The sequence below is a fragment of the Danio aesculapii genome, chromosome 15 (genome assembly GCF_903798145.1).
Source record: "Danio aesculapii chromosome 15, fDanAes4.1, whole genome shotgun sequence".
In the NCBI taxonomy this organism is placed as follows: domain Eukaryota; kingdom Metazoa; phylum Chordata; class Actinopteri; order Cypriniformes; family Danionidae; genus Danio; species Danio aesculapii.
This window is the reverse complement of record NC_079449.1, coordinates 42,935,706-42,955,164: the sequence shown is the minus strand read 5'-3', so window position 1 is coordinate 42,955,164 and position 19,459 is coordinate 42,935,706. Positions and strand designations below refer to the sequence as shown.

At 38.3% G+C, this 19,459-nt stretch overlaps 1 protein-coding gene across 1 annotated transcript; it reads left to right on the top strand.

Moving 5' to 3' along the window:
• The first annotated feature begins 12,704 nt into the window (after nt 1-12,704).
• si:dkey-77f5.4 (gastrula zinc finger protein XlCGF8.2DB) lies at nt 12,705-19,418 on the top strand. Its single transcript, XM_056473445.1, has 3 exons — nt 12,705-12,769; nt 13,803-13,977; nt 15,948-19,418. The coding sequence occupies exons 2-3, from the start codon at nt 13,893-13,895 to the stop codon at nt 16,973-16,975; spliced, it is 1,113 nt and encodes a 370-aa protein (XP_056329420.1). The 5' UTR covers nt 12,705-12,769; nt 13,803-13,892; the 3' UTR covers nt 16,976-19,418.
• Nucleotides 19,419-19,459: the final 41 nt, after the last annotated feature.

Below are 19,459 nucleotides of genomic sequence, written 5' to 3'. Positions count from 1 at the left end.
TAACATGCTAATCCATGCTAGAATCATGCTAGTAACATGCTAATTCATGCTAGAATCATGCTAATAACATGCTAATCCATGCTAGAATCATGCTAGTAACATGCTAATTCATGCTAGAATCATGCTAATAACATGCTAATTCATGCTAGAATCTTGCTAGTAACATGCTAATTCATGCTAGAATCATGCTAATAACATGCTAATTCATGCTAGAATCATGCTAGTAACGTGCTAATTCATGCTAGAAACATGCTAGTAACATGCTAATCCATGCTAGAATCATGCTAGTAACATGCTAATTCATGCTAGAATCATGCTAATAACATGCTAATTCATGCTAGAAACATGCTAATTCATGCTAGAATCGTGCTAATAACATGCTAATTCATGCTAGAGACATGCTAATAACATGCTAATTCATGCTAGAAACATGCTAGTAACATGCGAATTCATTCTAGAATCATGCTAGTAACATGCTAATTCATGCTAGAATCATGCTAATAACATGCTAATTCATGCTAGAAACATGCTAGTAACATGCTAATTCATGCTAGAATCATGCTAGTTACATGCTAATCCATGCTAGAATCATGCTAGTAACATGCTAATTCATGCTAGAATCATGCTAGTAACATGCTAATTCATGCTAGAATCATGCTAATAACATGCTAAATTATGCTAGAATCATGCTAGTAACATGCTAATTCATGCTAGAATCATGCTAATAACATGCTAATTCATGCTAGGATCATGCTAGTAACATGCTAATTCATGCTAGAATCATGCTAATAACATGCTAATTCATGCTAGAATCATGTTAGTAACATGCTAATTCATGCTAGAATCATGCTAGTAACATGCTAATTCATGCTAGAAACATGCTAATAACATGCTAATTCATGCTAGAAACATGCTAATTCATGCTAGAATCATGCTAATAACATGCTAATTCATGCTAGAAACATGCTAATTCATGCTAGAATCATGCTAATAACATGCTAATTCATGCTAGAATCATGCTAGTAACATGCTAATTCATGGTAGAATCATGCTAATAACATGCTAATTCATGCTAGAATCATGCTAATTCATGCTAGAATCATGCTAATAACATGCTAGTAACATGCTAATTCATGCTAGTAACATGCTAATTCATGCTAGAATCATGCTAGTAACATGCTAATTCATGCTAGAAACATGCTAGTAACATGTTAACTCATGCTAGAAACATGCTAGTAACATGCTAATTCATGCTAGAATCATGCTAATTCATGCTAGAAACATGCTAGTAACATGCTAATTCATGCTAGAATCATGCTAGTTACATGCTCATTATGGTGGCTTGAAAAGCCAGCATACTGTTATCTATCTTAAACTTATTATTCTTCTTCTTCTTCTTCTTCTTCTTCTTCTTCTTCTTCTTATTCTTCTGAGACTAATTTCTAAGTGTATCTCCTCCTAGGCCTTTCAAGCTACATACTTCAAACTTTGGTCAAACCTTCAAACTGGTCTGACTCGGGTTGCTATATCTTTTCTAACTGATCCGACCTTGGGTTTTCCGAAAAACGACCCAGAAAAATCCCAAAAGTCCCATTGACTTAACATTGGGTCAAACTTTGTGAGCTCATAACTCTGCATCAGACTGTCCTACAGACTTCTAACTGGACTCATTTAACCCAGTCTAGCCAGCAGCCAATAACTGATGACTTTTTAACTTACTAGCCACTCCCTAGCAACCACTTACAGCACCCTAGCAACTGTCCCATAGACTTCCATTGTAAAAGACTCCCATTGACTTAACATTGGATCAACCTTTGTGAGCTCATAACTCTGCATCAGACTGTCCTACAGACTAGAGTCTGGCCTCATTCAACTCAGTCTAGCCAGCAGCCAATCACTGATTACCTTTAAACTTACTAGCCACTCCCTAGCAACCAATTTCAGCACCCTAGCAACTGTCCCAGAGACTGTGACTAGCTATTCTAACACACGCTAACAGTTTTAACATCCTACTGACATGCTAATCTTGCTAGAAAGGTGCTAGGAACACGATAGTGACATGCTAGTCATGCTAGTAACATGCTAATTCATGCTAGAATCATGCTAACAACATGCTAATTCATGCTAAAAACAAGCTGATTCATGCTAGAATCATGCTAGTAACATGCTAGTTACATGCTAATTAATGCTAGAATCATGCTAGAAACATGCTAATTCATGCTAGAATCATGCTAACATCATGCTAATTCATGCTAGAAACATGCTAGTAACATGCTAATTCATGCTAGAAACATGCTAGTAACATGCTAATTCATGCTAGAATCATGTTAGTGACATGCTAATTCATGCTAGAAACATGCTAGTAACATGCTAATTCATGCTAGAATCATGCTAGTAACATGCTAATTCATGCTAGAATCATGCTAATAACATGCTAATTCATGGTAGAATCATGCTAGTAACATGCTAATTCATGCTAGAATCATGCTAGTAACATGCTAATTCATGCTAGAAACATGCTAGTAACATGCTAATTCATGCTAGAAACATGCTAGTAACATGCTAATCCATGCTAGAATCATGCTAGTAACATGCTAATTCATGCTAGAATCATGCTAGTAAAATGCTAATTCATGCTAGAATCATGCTAGTAACATGCTAATTCATGCTAGAATCATGTTAGTAACATGCTAATTCATGCTAGAAACATACTAGTAACATGCTAATTCATGCTAGAATCATGCTAGTAACATGCTAATTCATGCTAGAATCATGCTAGTAAATGCTAATTCATGCTAGAATCATGCTAGTAACATGCTAATTCATGCTAGAATCATGTTAGTAACATGCTAATTCATGCTAGAAACATGCTAGTAACATGCTAATTCATGCTAGAATCATGCTAGTAACATGCTAATTCATGCTAGAAACATGCTAATTCATGCTAGAATCATGCTAATAAAATGCTAATTCATGCTAGAAACATGCTAGTAACATGCTAATTAATGCTAGAAACATGCTAGTAACATGCTAATTCATGCTAGAATCATGCTAGTAACATGCTAATTCATGCTAGAAACATGCTAGTAACATGCTAATTCATGCTAGAATCATGCTAGTAACATGCTAATTCATGCTAGAATCATGCTAATAACATGCTAATTCATGCTAGAAACATGCTAGTAACATGCTAATTCATGCTAGAATCATGCTAGTTACATGCTAATCCATGCTAGAATCATGTTAGTAACATGCTAATTCATGCTAGAATCATGCTAGTAACATGTTAATTCATGCTAGAATCATGCTAGTAACATGCTAATTCATGCTAGAATCATGCTAATAACATGCTAATTCATGCTAGAATCATGCTAGTAACATGCTAATTCATGCTAGAATCATGCTAGTAACATGCTAATTCATGCTAGAAACATGCTAGTAACATGCTAATTCATGCTAGAATCATGCTAGTAACATGCTAGTTCATGCTAGAATCATGCTAGTAACATGCTAATTCATGCTAGAATCATGCTAGTAACATACTAATTCATGCTAAAATCATGCTAGTAACATGCTAATTCATGCTAGAAACATGCTAGTAACATGCTAATCCATGCTAGAATCATGCTAGTAACATGCTAATTCATGCTAGAATCATGCTAGTAAAATGCTAATTCGTGCTAAAATCATGCTAGTAACATGCTAATTCATGCTAGAATCATGTTAGTGACATGCTAATTCATGCTAGAATCATGCTAGTAACATGCTAATTCATGCTAGAATCATGCTAATAACATGCTAATTCATGGTAGAATCATGCTAGTAACATGCTAATTCATGCTGGAATCATGCTAGTAACATGCTAATTCATGCTAGAAACATGCTAGTAACATGCTAATTCATGCTAGAAACATGCTAGTAACATGCTAATCCATGCTAGAATCATGCTAGTAACATGCTAATTCATGCTAGTAAAATGCTAATTCATGCTAGAATCATGCTAGTAACATGCTAATTCATGCTAGAATCATGTTAGTAACATGCTAATTCATGCTAGAAACATGCTAGTAACATGCTAATTCATGCTAGAATCATGCTAGAAACATGCTAATTCATGCTAGAATCATGCTAATAAAATGCTAATTCATGCTAGAAACATGCTAGTAACATGCTAATTAATGCTAGAAACATGCTAGTAACATGCTAATTCATGCTAGAATCATGCTAGTAACATGCTAATTCATGCTAGAAACATGCTAGTAACATGCTAATTCATGCTAGAATCATGCTAGTAACATGCTAATTCATGCTAGAATCATGCTAGTAACATGCTAATTCATGCTAGAATCATGCTAGTTACATGCTAATCCATGCTAGAATCATGCTAGTAACATGCTAATTCATGCTAGAATCATGCTAGTAACATGTTAATTCATGCTAGAATCATGCTAGTAACATGCTAATTCATGCTAGAATCATGCTAATAACATTCTAATTCATGCTAGAATCATGCTAGTAACATGCTAATTCATGCTAGAATCATGCTAGTAACATGCTAATTCATGCTAGAAACATGCTAGTAACATGCTAATTCATGCTAGAATCATGCTAGTAACATGCTAGTTCATGCTAGAATCATGCTAGTAACATGCTAATTCATGCTAGAATCATGCTAGTAACATGCTAATTCATGCTAGAAACATGCTAGTAACATGCTAATTCATGCTAGAATCATGCTAGTTACATGCTAATTTATGTTAGAATCATGCTAGTTACTTGCTAATTCATGCTAGTAACATGCTAATTCAGACTCGGCTTTTCAAGCCACCATAAAGTTTGTCCTCAAACTTTAATATCTAGTTTATGTTAGAATCATGCTAGTTACTTGCTAATTCATGCTAGTAACATGCTAATTCAGACTCGGCTTTTCAAGCCACCATAAAGTTTGTCCTCAAACTTTAATATCTAGTTCTTCTTCTTCTTCTTCTTCTTCTTCTTCTTCTTCTTCTTCTTCTTCTTATTCTTCTGAGACTAATTTCTAAGTGTATCTCCTCCTAGGCCTTTCAAGCTACATACTTCAAACTTTCGTCAAACCTTCGAACTGGTCTGACTCGGGTTGCTATATCTTTTCTAACTGATCCGACCTTGGGTTTTCTGAAAAACGACCCAGAAAAAACCCAAAAGTCCCATTGACTTAACATTGGGTCAAACTTTGTGAGCTCATAACTCTGCATCAGACTGTCCTACAGACTTCTAACTGGACTCATTTAACTCAGTCTAGCCAGCAGCCAATAACTGATGACTTTTTAACTTACTAGCCACTCCCTAGCAACCACTTACAGCACCCTAGCAACTGTCCCATAGACTTCCATTGTAAAAGACTCCCATTTACTTAACATTGGATCAACCTTTGTGAGCTCATAACTCTGCATCAGACTGTCCTACAGACTAGAGTCTGGCCTCATTCAACTCAGTCTAGCCAGCAGCCAATCACTAATTACCTTTAAACTTACTAGCCACTCCCTAGCAACCAATTTCAGCACCCTAGCAACTGTCCCAGAGACTGTGACTAGCTATTCTAACACACGCTAACAGTTTTAACATCCTGCTGACATGCTAATCTTGCTAGAAAGGTGCTAGCAACACGATAGTGACATGCTAGTCATGCTAGTAACATGCTAATTCATGCTAGAATCATGCTAACAACATGCTAATTCATGCTAGAAACAAGCTGACTCATGCTAGAATCATGCTAGTAACATGCTAGTTACATGCTAATTAATGCTAGAATCATGCTAGTTACATGCTAATTCATGCTAGAAACATGCTAATTCATGCTAGAATCATGCTAACAACATGCTAATTCATGCTAGAATCATGCTAGTAACATGCTAATTCATGCTAGAATCATGCTAGTAAAATGCTAATTCATGCTAGAATCATGCTAGTAACATGCTAATTCATGCTAGAATCATGCTAGTAACATGCTAATTCATGCTAGAAACATGCTAGTAACATGCTAATTCATGCTAGAATCATGCTAGAAACATGCTAATTCATGCTAGAATCATGCTAATAACATGCTAATTCATGCTAGAAACATGCTAGTAACATGCTAATTAATGCTAGAAACATGCTAGTAACATGCTAATTCATGCTAGAATCATGCTAGTAACATGCTAATTCATGCTAGAAACATGCTAGTAACATGCTAATTCATGCTAGAATCATGCTAGTAACATGCTAATTCATGCTAGAAACATGCTAGTAACATGCTAATTCATGCTAGAATCATGCTAGTTACATGCTAATCCATGCTAGAATCATGCTAGTAACATGCTAATTCATGCTAGAATCATGCTAGTAACATGCTAATTCATGCTAGAATCATGCTAGTAACATGCTAATTCATGCTAGAATCATGCTAATAACATGCTAATTCATGCTAGAATCATGCTAGTAACATGCTAATTCATGCTAGAATCATGCTAGTAACATGCTAATTCATGCTAGAAACATGCTAGTAACATGCTAATTCATGCTAGAATCATGCTAGTAACATGCTAATTCATGCTAGAATCATGCTAATAACATGCTAATTCATGCTAGAAACATGCTAATTCATGCTAGAATCATGCTAATAACATGCTAAATCATGCTAGAAACATGCTAGTAACATGCTAATTCATGCTAGAAACATGCTAGTAACATGCTAATTCATGCTAGAATCATGCTAGTAACATGCTAATTCATGCTAGAAACATGCTAGTAACATGCTAACTCATGCTAGAAACATGCTAGTAACATGCTAATTCATGCTAGAATCATGCTAATTCATGCTAGAAACATGCTAGTAACATGCTAATTCATGCTAGAATCATGCTAATTCATGCTATAAACATGCTAGTAACATGCTAATTCATGCTAGAATCATGCTATTTACTTGCAAATTCATGCTAGTAACATGCTAATTCAGACTCGGCTTTTCAAGCCACCATAAAGTTTGTCCTCAAACTTTAATATCTAGTTAATACAATTACCATTTAACACAAAACCATTAGTAAACTCTAGCAGTGTATTTAGTCTGGTACAGTCCTGATTAAATGGCCTATTTTACCTAATGGCCCTCTTATTCTGAAATCACCCTATCTGAAACTCCTATTTAAGATATTTCGCATGAATTTAGACCATAAATAACCCGCTCTCACTTATTTCCGCAGTGACATCATGACCTCTGTGTAGATAAATGCCATCCATCCGCACGGACTGCAAAGACATTTCAAGATGACCAAAGTCACCAAGCTTCATGCTGAAGACATCAGGGCCATGAGGTCTGCGGGGAGGTCCACCGAGGAAATACAGCGCCATCTGAAGTCCATTGGTGTAAATGCAACGCTCTGCACCATCAGAAGACATTACAAAGATCTGACAGTTTACAAACGCATTCCTCGCAAAATAAATCAGTAGGTTCCTTCACTCTTATTTTTACATTTATGCAGGGTCATGTTTGTTTGGCTTTAAAGTGGAAGCGAAGCAGACGAGTGAGTTTATATTGAAATTTGATTTCCACTTGGATGAAAGTACACAGTACTGTGCAAAAGTCACTATAGCAGCTTTCTTTTTCTGTCCTGGTGATCTCGTGAAGCCTCTATAATATTCAGATCTGGACTCTGTGGAGGCCATTTCATGACTGTGTTTCATCAGCTGTTTTCTTTCTCCAAATAAGATCATCATCATGCTGCAAATGAAAACTATTACCACCTAAGTCCTTTCCACAAGGAATAGCACAATGGATTAAAACCTATCTGTACTTTTCAACATTCACAAATCCATTAATTCTTACATTATTGCTAGCAACACTGGTAGAAATGCAGCTTAAACCAAGACAAACAGCCTCTCTCCAACAAACTCTAACTTAACCACTATCCAAACAAACCATACGTCAACTGAAAGATCATTTATTTAGCCTGTATAAATCTAAATGAAACAAATACACTTATGACCAGTTTTGAGGGTAACGCATTATATGTATGCGTTAGCCCCAACTGTATATATAATACTAAAATACAGACAAGAAATAACATGTATGCGTCATTCAAAGGCAAGGGAGTAAAAATAAGTCTTTAAGTTACATTTAAAAGCATCCAATGAAGGAGAAATCCTGATGTTCAGAGGAAGACTGTTCTAGAGCCTTGGGGCCGCAACACAGAGCGCTCAGTCACCTTTTGATTTGCATCGAGACCGAGGGACAGACAAAAGAAACTGGTCATGGGACCTTACCGGTCTACAAGCTGGATAAGGCCTAATAATTTCACTGACATAGACCGGGGCAGAATGGTGCAATGCTTTATACAGTTGAAGGCAGAATTATTAGCCCCCCTGTTTATTTTTCCCCCAATTTCTGTTTAACGGAGAGCAGATTTCTTCAACACATTTCTAATCATAATAGTTTTAATAACTCATTTCTAATAACTGATTTATTTTATCTTTGCCATGATGACAGTAAATAATATTAGACTAGATATTCTTCAAGACACTTCTATACAGCTTAAAGTGACATTTAAAGGCTTAACTAGGTTAATTAGGTTAACTAGGCAGGTTAGGGTAATTAGGCAAGTTATTGTATAACAGTGGTTTGTTCTGTAGACTATTGAAAACAAATAAAGCTTAAAGGGGCTAATAATTTTGACCTTAAAATTGTGTTCAAAAAATTTAAAACTGCTTTTATTCTAGCCGAAATAAAACAAGACTTTCTCCAGAAGAAAAAATATTATAGGAAATACTGTGAGAAATTCTTTGCTCTGATAAACATCCTTCATTCATTCATTTTCTTGTCGGCTTAGTCCATTTATTAATCTGGGGTCGCCACAGCGGAATGAACCGCCAACTTATCCAGCATTTGTTTTACACAGCGGATGCCAGCCGCAACCCATCTCTGGGAAACATCCACACACACTCAATCACACTCATACACTACGGACAATTTAGCTTACCCAATTCACCTGTACCACATGCCTTTGGACTGTGGGGGAAACCGGAGCACCCGGAGGAAACCTACGCGAACGCAGGGAGAACATGCAAACTCCACACAGAAACGCCAACTGACCCAGCCGAGGCTCAAACCAGCGACCTTCTTGCTGTGAGGCGACAGCACTACCTACTGCGCTACTGCGTCACCCCCTGATAAACATAATTTGGGAAATATTTAAAAAGAAAAATCAAAGGGCGGCGAATAATTCTGACTGCAACTGTATGTGAAAAGAAGGATTTAAAATCAACTCTAAGCTTTATTGGAAGCCAGTGCAATGAGGCGAGGACAGGGGAGATATGATCTCTTTTCTTAGTTCCTGTTATTAATCTGGCGGCTGCATTCTGGACCACCTGTAACCGAGAGAGTGTTGACTGGGGTAGACCAATGTACAAGGAGTTGCAGTCGTCTAACCGAGAGGAGATTAAAGCATGGGTTACAGTTTCTAGATAATTTTTTTTGGAAAGATATGGTTTATCTTTTGCCACTAATCTAAGCTGGAAAAAGCTGCTGTAAGAGGCTAAATTATTATATGCGTTTGTTTACATGACAAAACATGTATTTTTGACTCAAGAAGGTCCATACTGACTCCAAAGGCAGATACTGATAAGATCAGGGCCTGGTGTGTGGACTTTGGGGGTTTTACGATGTGGTCACATGTTGATTGGTCAGTTTGAATGTCTCAACATTTGGGCTTTAGTCACATGGTCAAGAAAGATACAAAATAGGTGGTAAAACGCTGCCCTGTCTCTTTTCTTTTCCTGGCCTGTCTTTTCCTGGTCTGCTTTCCTCCTCTGGTCCTCTCCACCTCTGAATCTTCTCTGACTCTACTGCAGTCAGGCTAACTTCTGGGCCTGCTCTCTTTGTCTCTCTCTCTCTCCCTCCCCCTGTGTCTCTCCTTCTACCTCTGGTAACTTTAATTTTACATTTAAGCTGGGTACGATTTATATCATATGTTTTATCATTTCATATTTGATCATTTTATACAGTTATTTTGTAACTAATTCAGTTGTAACCATAGAGAATTATTGTCATTAAATCATCTCATTTTCAAGTATTTGTGAATTACCTTTGATTTAACATCAACACTTAACTGTTCCATATTGCAATACAATACAATCACATAATATCAACGCTCTCCCACATTTATAGCTATTAATACTGCCCATTCGGCAGAACTACAGTTCGAACCGCTGTGGTTTTAAAACCTAATCCTACACTGCTCTTCAAAACTGCAATTACATGCTTGTTAAACTGCAAAAGTGGATAAAAAATAACTCTCAGATTCTTGGCATGATTGTCGTTTAGGAATCCTAGCTGAGTTTCAGGATCAAATATAAATGAAACCATTTTCAGAAATCGGATCAAATCAGAGCCATCAGATCAGAGAAAACACATGACAGGGGAAAACAGGCCCTAAATGCTAAATATTTCATGTATGTTTGTTTTACAGGGACATCATCGCAGCCATAGAGAAAATCATGAGCCAAAACCATAAAATGGCTTCAAACTTGATGAAAAAACAACTCTGGCTTGACATCGGAGTGAACGTCAGTGAGCGAAGCATTCGGAGAACCAGGCAAAAACTTGGTTGGAGATACAGGAAGAATATATCTCGTCCAACAATCCCAGACACAGATAAAGAAGCACGTCTCCAACTAGCTCAGAAATGGATCGACGAAAAGGAAATGTTTCACGACGTCGTTTTCTCAGGTGAAACTACATTGACTTTGGATCACTTTGAACGACAAGAGTTCGAGCCCAAGAGGAAGCTTTGCGTGAAAGTTCATGTTTGGGCAGCCATTTCCAGACTCGGACCAGGACCCATCGTCATCTTTGACGGGATGTTGGACAGGACTTTCTTTGAAGACACTATCATAAGAGAAACCGCTGCACCGTACATTAGGGAAAACTTTGGTGTTTATCACCGATTTATCCAGGATAACGACCCGAAGCACACGGCTGCAGGAAAAGTGATCGCTGCGGAGGAAATTAACTGGGTGAAGACCCCAGCAGAGTCCCCTGATCTAATCCCGATTGAGATGGTGTGGCATGAGCTGAAAGAGTATCTCCGGATAGAAGCTAAACCGACCATCAAGACTGAGTTAACGGCTGCCGTTCATAAGTTCTGGTTCGAGGAACTGACTGAAGCCAAATGCAACAAGTACATTAATCGGCTGTCTGAGGTTCTTCCAGCGGTGGTCAAGAATCAGGGAGGATACACGGGGTTGTAGCTGAAACTGCAGTGTAACGCCACAAAGGACAAATAAAGATTTTTAAGTTTTTAAATAACAATAAAATCATCTGTGTGTGTGTGTGTGTGCGTGTGTGTGTGTGTGTGTGTGTGTGTGTGTGTGTGTGTGTGTGTGTGTGTGTGTGTGTGCTTTTGATGGATAAAACTAAAATACTTTTTATTTATTTTATGTTTATTTTATGGGAAGAAATTAGGTGAGGACTCTTGTTCACCCAAAAATTTAAATTCTGTCATCAGTTACTCTCATTTCATTAGTTGAAAGATAAAAGTTTCTTACTTCTGTTCAACATGAAGATAGATTTTCTGGTTGCTGCGATATATTGACTTCTAGTCATGTTCACAGACATCCCAAATCTGCTGGAAGCGTCAGTCCCATGCCATTCGTCTTTGGATGAAAGCTCTGATCTGGATCATGGGTCAAGCTTAAAAGCTGAATGTATGACTTGAGTTAGTCTGCCAAAATTTTACTTCAGGGGCAGAACTAAGTTCACCTTTTTTCCCTCAATATTGGCTCTAGCTTGCATAACTAAGTGCAGAAACCCTTATAGGCGCAAGTGTACATGTCACTTCACAACAGTGCTTGGCTGAGAATGAGTGTCAAAATATGACGTTGCATGGAATGAACCACCAGCTTATCTAGTATGGTTTACGCTTCCAGCTGCAACCCAATGCTGGGAAACACTTATACACTACGGCTAATTAAGTTAATCAATTCCCATATAGCGCATGTGTTTGGACTGTGGGGGAAACCAGAGGAAACCCACACCAACACAGGGAGAACATGCAACCTTCTTGTTGTGAGGCAATCGTGCTACTCACTACGCCACCTCGATGCCCCATTTCGAGATATAATATATATATTATTTGTCTTCCACAAGCATGGTGGTTAATTTTGTAAAATTACAATTTACTGGCCAAATAAAACAATTAAAATAGCACAAAAAATTCTGCATTTTATATTTAGTCAGAGTTTGTTTTTTTCAGTGGCTTAACTTGCACGGAATAATTGTTCATCTTAAATAAACACTACATTTTGATTTCATGCAGACTGTGATTATGAAAAAACATCTTTAAAAAAAAAGATCTAATTAAAAGTGCATTTTTACAACATCAGTTTAGTCTTTACACACAAAAATGTTAAATATGAGAAGGTCCCCTGCTCAAAGTAGATTATATTTGGGGCTCATGTAATCTAAATGTTTATTTTGTTAATGGTCATGTGATTCTGAAAGCCCCGCCCTCTTCATTAGTTCAGTGCAGGAAGAGAAGATAACGTTCCACATTGTGTTCTTTCGGTCAAATTCGTGCTTAATGTGGAAGTTTAAGTTTTCTTTTTATTTTGGATTTCTAGTGTGTGAACATTTTTTGCTCAATTTATTATCTGGAAAAGTTTAGTTATTTTGAGCAGGACTTTTATCTCGAAGTGGAGTTATGACGTCTCAAACCGGCGCCGCGCTGCTTTCCATCTGTGATTCGGCTGGAGAAAGGTTTGTGTTTAAGCGTTTTATCGAGCTGATTTATACAATATATAGAAACGCTTTCATCAGTAAAGCGCATGTCTGATTGACTAACACTATACACGTCTCATTTCGCTCCCCATATCGTGAATCAGTCAAATATGAACATAAATGTAATCGTCTGCAGGTAGAAACGGAGATACTTTAGAGCTTTAAAACTCAGAGTCAATTGAATCAATTACTGTTCAACACTATAGTCCGGATCACTGGACGCTGAACTCGGTTGTAGTTCAAAACAGATTAAAATGTGAACAAACATAAACGTGTCATAATGAGAACCTTTACAACCAACATGCTGATTTTTTTATCATGTAAGTGCAGTTAGTTAAATGTAATCTACAAGTTACTTAAGTAATAATCAGCATAGTAAGTTATCTTTTAATAATGTGGGGTGTTTGTTTTCTAGTCAGGCTATTTAACTGTTATATTTCTCTCAGACTCCCTCAGTAGTGTGTTGAACTACGGAGCTTTATAGATTCATAAAATTTATCAATGCGTGAAATAAAGAAAAATAAATGGTGATTAACTTGGTTACTACACTTACTATTACTATGATTAAGTATAATTTAGCTATTTCTGTGTGGAGTTTGCATGTTCTCCTCGTGTTGGCGTGGGTTTCCTCCGGGTGCTCCGGTTTCCCCCACAGTCCAAACACATGCGCTATAGGGGAATTGAACTAAATTGGCTGAAGTGTGTCTATGGGTGTTTCCCAGTACTGGGTTGCGGCTGGAAGGGCATTCGCCATGTAAAATATATGCTGGAGTAGTTGGCGGTTCATTCTGCTTTAGCGACCGCTAATAAATAAGTAACTAAGCCGAAGGAAAAAAGAATGAATGTCCTCTAGTGTATTGTTTCCCAACCCCGTTAACAGTACACACTTTCAAACTCTTCCTAAACAAACACCTGAATCAACCCATCAGGGCATTAGAAGAGACCCCAAAACCTGAAATGAATGGGCCAGATAAGGAGACATCCAAAATATGTTCTGTTGGTGTGCCTCCAGGAACAGGGTCAGGAAACGCTGGTCTAGTGTCCAAACCCAGAGAAACTCCTGCTGAAGTGACACAGCTCTACGTGCCAGACTATTATAAAGATGGCGTTCATTAAAGAGGAGAGTGAAGACGTCAAGATTGGAGGAACATCCACAGTCAATCATGAAGATCCTGAGGAAAAAACAGGTTAGTTTTATCCTCAAAGCTCCACTTACTCGTTTTAGCTCTATTTAAATGTCTAGCTCTACAGAAAAAGAGAAGTAACAAGACAATACTAATTCATACAAATCTATTACTATGATACTGTAGTGAGTGCTAAAATATCTGAAAACACAAAGGGCTCTATTTTAACGATCTAGGCATAAAGTCTATCGCACATGTCCGAATTAACCTTTGCTATTTTAAGGATGGAAAAATAAGCTCTGCGCCGCGCCGCATGGTCTTACAGGGCTGTGCTTATTCTCTTAATGAGTTCTTGGTGTGTTTTGAGCATAACCTGCATTAAACCAATCAGAGTCTCATCTCTCATTCCCCTCAAGAGTCAGTTGTGTCGCTCCATGGCGCATTTGCTATTTACATGGTGGACTTTGTTAGCGTAAAAACTGGACGCTTCACTGGCGAGAAAACAGTTAAACAGAGCATCTGCAGCGCAAGGATTTTAATAAAACAAATATAAATCTGCATATAATAAATAATACTACTACTAATAATAACATCATACAAAAGCAAGCTGTCATGAATAAACTGAAAAAGCACCCCGAGGTGAAGAAGGCATGGAGGCAGTGGTGTTTATGTGATGTGGAAAATAATAATTTTTGTAATATTTTAATCCTTTAATTCTTTGTCATTTGTAAAAATATTTGTGTATTGCTGTATATCCTGTGTGTATTAAGCAATGTGCAAGCGAGGCACACAACTAACGCGCTCTGTGCTGGATTTTAGACCTGCTCTCAGCTGGTCTATTGTGCAGTCTATTTTAGTTCTTCATTGCACCAACAATGCGCCTTAACACACCTCCTTTTTAGACCGGAACACCCACGAGTCCACAAAGTGGTGCAAATGGATTTGCTATTTAAACTACGTGGTGGAAAACAGGAAAATTAAGGTTGCACTGATCTGAAAATAGCAACACATCGGGGCAAACATGTCTTGCGCCTTATTGAGCCGAGTGTATGATAGGGCCTAAAGTAGGCTTTCAATGACTGACTGTAATGAACTCTTGTGAACAGATTAGTGTTGTCAAAATCACTGACTTTGGTACCACTCTTTACTGGGGAAAATACATTTAAAATTATTATACCATTTTCACAATGACAGATCAGGTCTCAAAGTAAAAAGGGAAATACTGGTTTCACACACACACACACATACATATATATACACGCAGGGCTTGTACAATGAAACTGAAACGCCGGTTTTAGACCAGGGGTGCTCAACCCTGTTCCTGGAGATCTACCTTCCTGTAGAGTTCAGCTCCAACCCTGTTCAAACACACCTGAGGCAATTAATTAGGACCTGAACGGTACTTGATAATTACAGGCTGGTTGCAACTGAAATCTGCAGGAAGGTACATCTCCAGGAACAGGGTTGGCCATCCCTGTTTTAGACCCCAATTATTGATTATTATAGTGCAGGGCCTCCTTTAATGGAAAATATAGCATCGATTTGTCTTGGGAATGGCAGATACAAGTCCTGCACAGTGCCCAGAGGGATTTCGAGCTGTTCTTCTGGCAGGATAATGTCTAGGTCACAACATGATGCTGGTGGAGGAAAACATTTCCTGACTTCTCTCCTAAACACCCAAATTGCTCAATAATATGTAGCTCAGGGTACTGTGCAGGCCATGGGAGATGTTCAGCTCCACTGCCATGTTCATTAAACCACTCTGTCACCAGTCTTGCTGTGTATCACTGCATCATCATCCTGATACATGGCACCACATTCAGGATACAATGTTTGAACCATTGTGTCACATGGTCCTCCAGAATGGTTCATGCGTTCATCTAGCACAAGTATTAGTCCTAGGGAATGCCATGATATTCCAGCCCAAACCATCACTGATCATCTGTTTGACCTGGAGTTTGACACTCCTTTAGACATAAATGGTTGCTTTTGGTTCGTTGTTTGTTTTTAATGTTGGTCTCTTTTCACCCTAGGTCTGATTATGCCGAAAGAGGAGAGAATGAGATTCAATCAGAGAGTAGACTTCAGAGTCGACACAAAGATTCACACCAGAAAGAAGCCCTACACTTGTACTCAGTGTGGAAAAGGTTTCATGCATAAGCGTTCTCTAAATGGCCACATAGGAATTCACAGCGGAGAGAGGCCGTACACCTGCCCTCAGTGTGGAAAGGGTTTTTTATATAAACATTCTCTCAGTGTCCATACAAGAAATCACAATAAAGACAAGCTGTTCACCTGCGATCAGTGTGGAAAAGGATACAGTATAAAAGGAAACCTTGACATCCACATGAGAACTCACACTGAAGAGAAGCCTTACACTTGCCCTCATTGTGGAAAGAGTTTTGTACGTAAACACACTCTTCATGCCCATGTGAGAATCCACACTGGAGAGAAGATTTTTGCCTGCCCTCAGTGTGGAAAGAGTTTCTCTCTTCAAGGACATCTTAAAACCCACATGAGGATTCACTCTGAAACAAAACCTTACAGCTGCTCTCAATGCGGAAGGAGTTTTTACGATAAAAAATCACTTGATGTGCACACAAGGATTCACACCGGAGAGAAGCCTCACACTTGCCCTCAGTGTGGAAAGAGTTTCGTTCATAAACACTCACTCCGAATCCATTCAAGATTTCATAGTGGAGTGAGGCTTTTAGCATGCCAGGAGTGTGGAAGATGTTTCAGTATAAAGGCAAACCTTAAAGCCCACATGAGAACTCACACTGGAGAGAAGCTGGTTACTTGCGGTCAGTGCGGAAAGAGTTTCGCTAATCAAAGCTACCTTTCAACCCACATGAGGATTCACACCGGAGAGAGACCTTTCGTCTGCAAAGAGTGTGGGAAATGTTTCCATAAAAGAGGAAACCTTACAGCCCACATGAGGATTCACACCGGAGAGAAGCCTTACAGCTGCAAAATATGTGAAGAGACGTTCAGATCAACACAAATGCTTAAAGGTCACATAATCATTCACACTGCTGAGAAATCATCCCTGTGTTGTTAGTCTGGAATGAGTTTCAGATGGAAAGAAACACGCAAATGATCACTGATAATGATTCTGTGGGAACGCTTCTGCATGTCTCTGAAGCACGTAATGTCAATGTTGATGTGCAACGTCATGTTGAGGTGACATCAGGCCTAACAAGCTTAAAAGTGCACAGAAACAAAGCTGTGTCTACAAATTGCTTGAAATTGATCCTGAGATTGTCAGAATGCATTATGATTCTCTCTTGAATCCATTTTGTAACAGCTGATGGTGCTCTAGGCTGGTGTTTAACAGCAGATGGCGCTCTAGGCTGGTGTTTAACAGCAGATGGCGCTCTAGGCTAGTGTTTAACAGCATACGGTGCTCTAGGCCAGTGGTTCTCAAACTTTTAAACCAGCGACCCCCCCATTGTAAGATTGTCAAGAACTCGCGACCCGCCACTACCAAAGCATATCCAAACAATAAAAATAGCTTTTTTTTTAAGCTGTTCACAATATTTTAACTATATTTACTATAGATTACAGGGCTCGAAATTAACATTTTTGCTTGGTAGTACTGGTGCTCCTAACATTAAAAATTTAGGTGCACCAGCCAAAATTTAGTGGCTCCCACTAAGTATCGCTATGTTACTACAAGTTTTATAAACAGATTTATTGCATTTGAAATCAACAATAATCAAAACTAACAAGCAAAAAATATATATATGCATGCGTGAGGAAAATATGTCTCAATGAAATCCCGTTATCACAAGAAAACACATTTTTATAGCGTAATTGAGGGACCAAAAGATATCACGGACGGACCGCTCACCGGCCCTGCACGCACTGCTTGACATGAATTCATTAATGAATCTCTTAACAATAACTGTGCCGTGTTCTAACGCCTGGTGATATTGCACAGATGCTTTTGTCATATACCTTATTATTTGCATACTTCATTTTAATAGCAATACCGGTCTTTTCATGAGCTGCAATATTAGTTTAATCTTAGTCAGTGCAAGCCCTTTTGCGATGGTGTACGTGGTGTTAACTTCTACATATAGCTGCCACTTGTACGGCTGACTGCATCTGGCGATTAAATGAAGGATTAAACAACCTCTCGTGCTTAATGTGTAGATTCAGTGGCAAACAGTTACCTGAAAATTCCGTCCCACAGACTTTACAGTGAATGCTTTAGTTATTTTCATAGCAGACTTGAAGCCAATGGAAGTCTTATCCACTCTTCAATAAGTATAGCTGGTGGATTAACATTCACCACGTGATCAGTAATCAGATGTGCCATTATTTGTAGCTTTAGGTGGTTTCTAAAACTAAATCTGTCAGTGTTGTTTTCATTCTCATCTTTACATTTTCGCGGTTGTAGCTCCTGTCATCTGAAGACAGGAGGCGTTGACTGAGTGATTGACAGCTGATTTTAACCAATCATTCGTGTTCAGTTCTTAGAGCAGTGGGCCAATAAGAAGAGCGCGAAGGCGGGGCAAGCGTTGAAGGCTTTGTTTACTGCGGCAAGTTGACATGACAACAGTTTTAAACTGTTCCTGAGCGCTGTGTTCCAAGTACAAAGATGCATTCTGCCTGAATGTGTCCTAAATACTTGAATCAGTAATATCTTTTTACCAATCTGAAAATATTAGCTTTCACTGATAATACTGAAAAATATTTATTATAATCACTGAAAATTACACAGTTTTTAAATCACTCTCGCGACCCCTTGAAATTATTCTGAGACCCCCGCTGGGGTCGCGACCCCCAGTTTGAGAATCACTGCTCTAGGCTAGCGTCTAACAGCAGACGGCGCTCTAGACTAGTGTTTAACAGCACACAGCGCTCTAGGGTAGTTTTTAAACAAATTAAAATTGTTTGTAAATAAATTAGAGTTCCTGTCAAAAAATCTGATTGGTAAAATGGTGTAATCTAATGATTATGTCTCTCTGGGAAATCATGTGTAAGGAGGTAAGCAGAGGACCTAATGCTGAGCCCTGTGGCCCTCCATACTTGCATTCAATGAATGCAGGAGAGAAAGTAGGTGATTTAGCATGTCGTGCTAAAACCGACATTGGCCAAATATCAGAGGCAGTGCTAACACATTTGGGTATTTTTGAATTTGATTGTGAGGGTAAAAATGGGGTGAGTTGACATAATTTGTTGCGGTTTGGGATCTGTGTGCTGTGTTGAAGTATTTCATTCAGTAATTGTGACACTATTAACCAGATGGCACAGAGACACAGTAAATAGTGGTTCAGGTCACCGGTTCCATCTTTTTGAACTACTACCCCTTGGAGGTGTCAGAATAGTAACAAGTAAATAAAAGATTGCCAAAAAGCCATTTTGGTAGGCCTGCTGCACTCCTCTGCTAACAAAATGTTTTGTTTTAAAAACACTGGTCTGATGTATGAACTTTGTGATTGTGTTTTTAAGTGTCCGGCATTCCACACTTTGATTAAACAAGTGCAAGTGCAAAATTTTCTATTGTTTTGTGAATTATTTTTTTTTTTGACCGGGA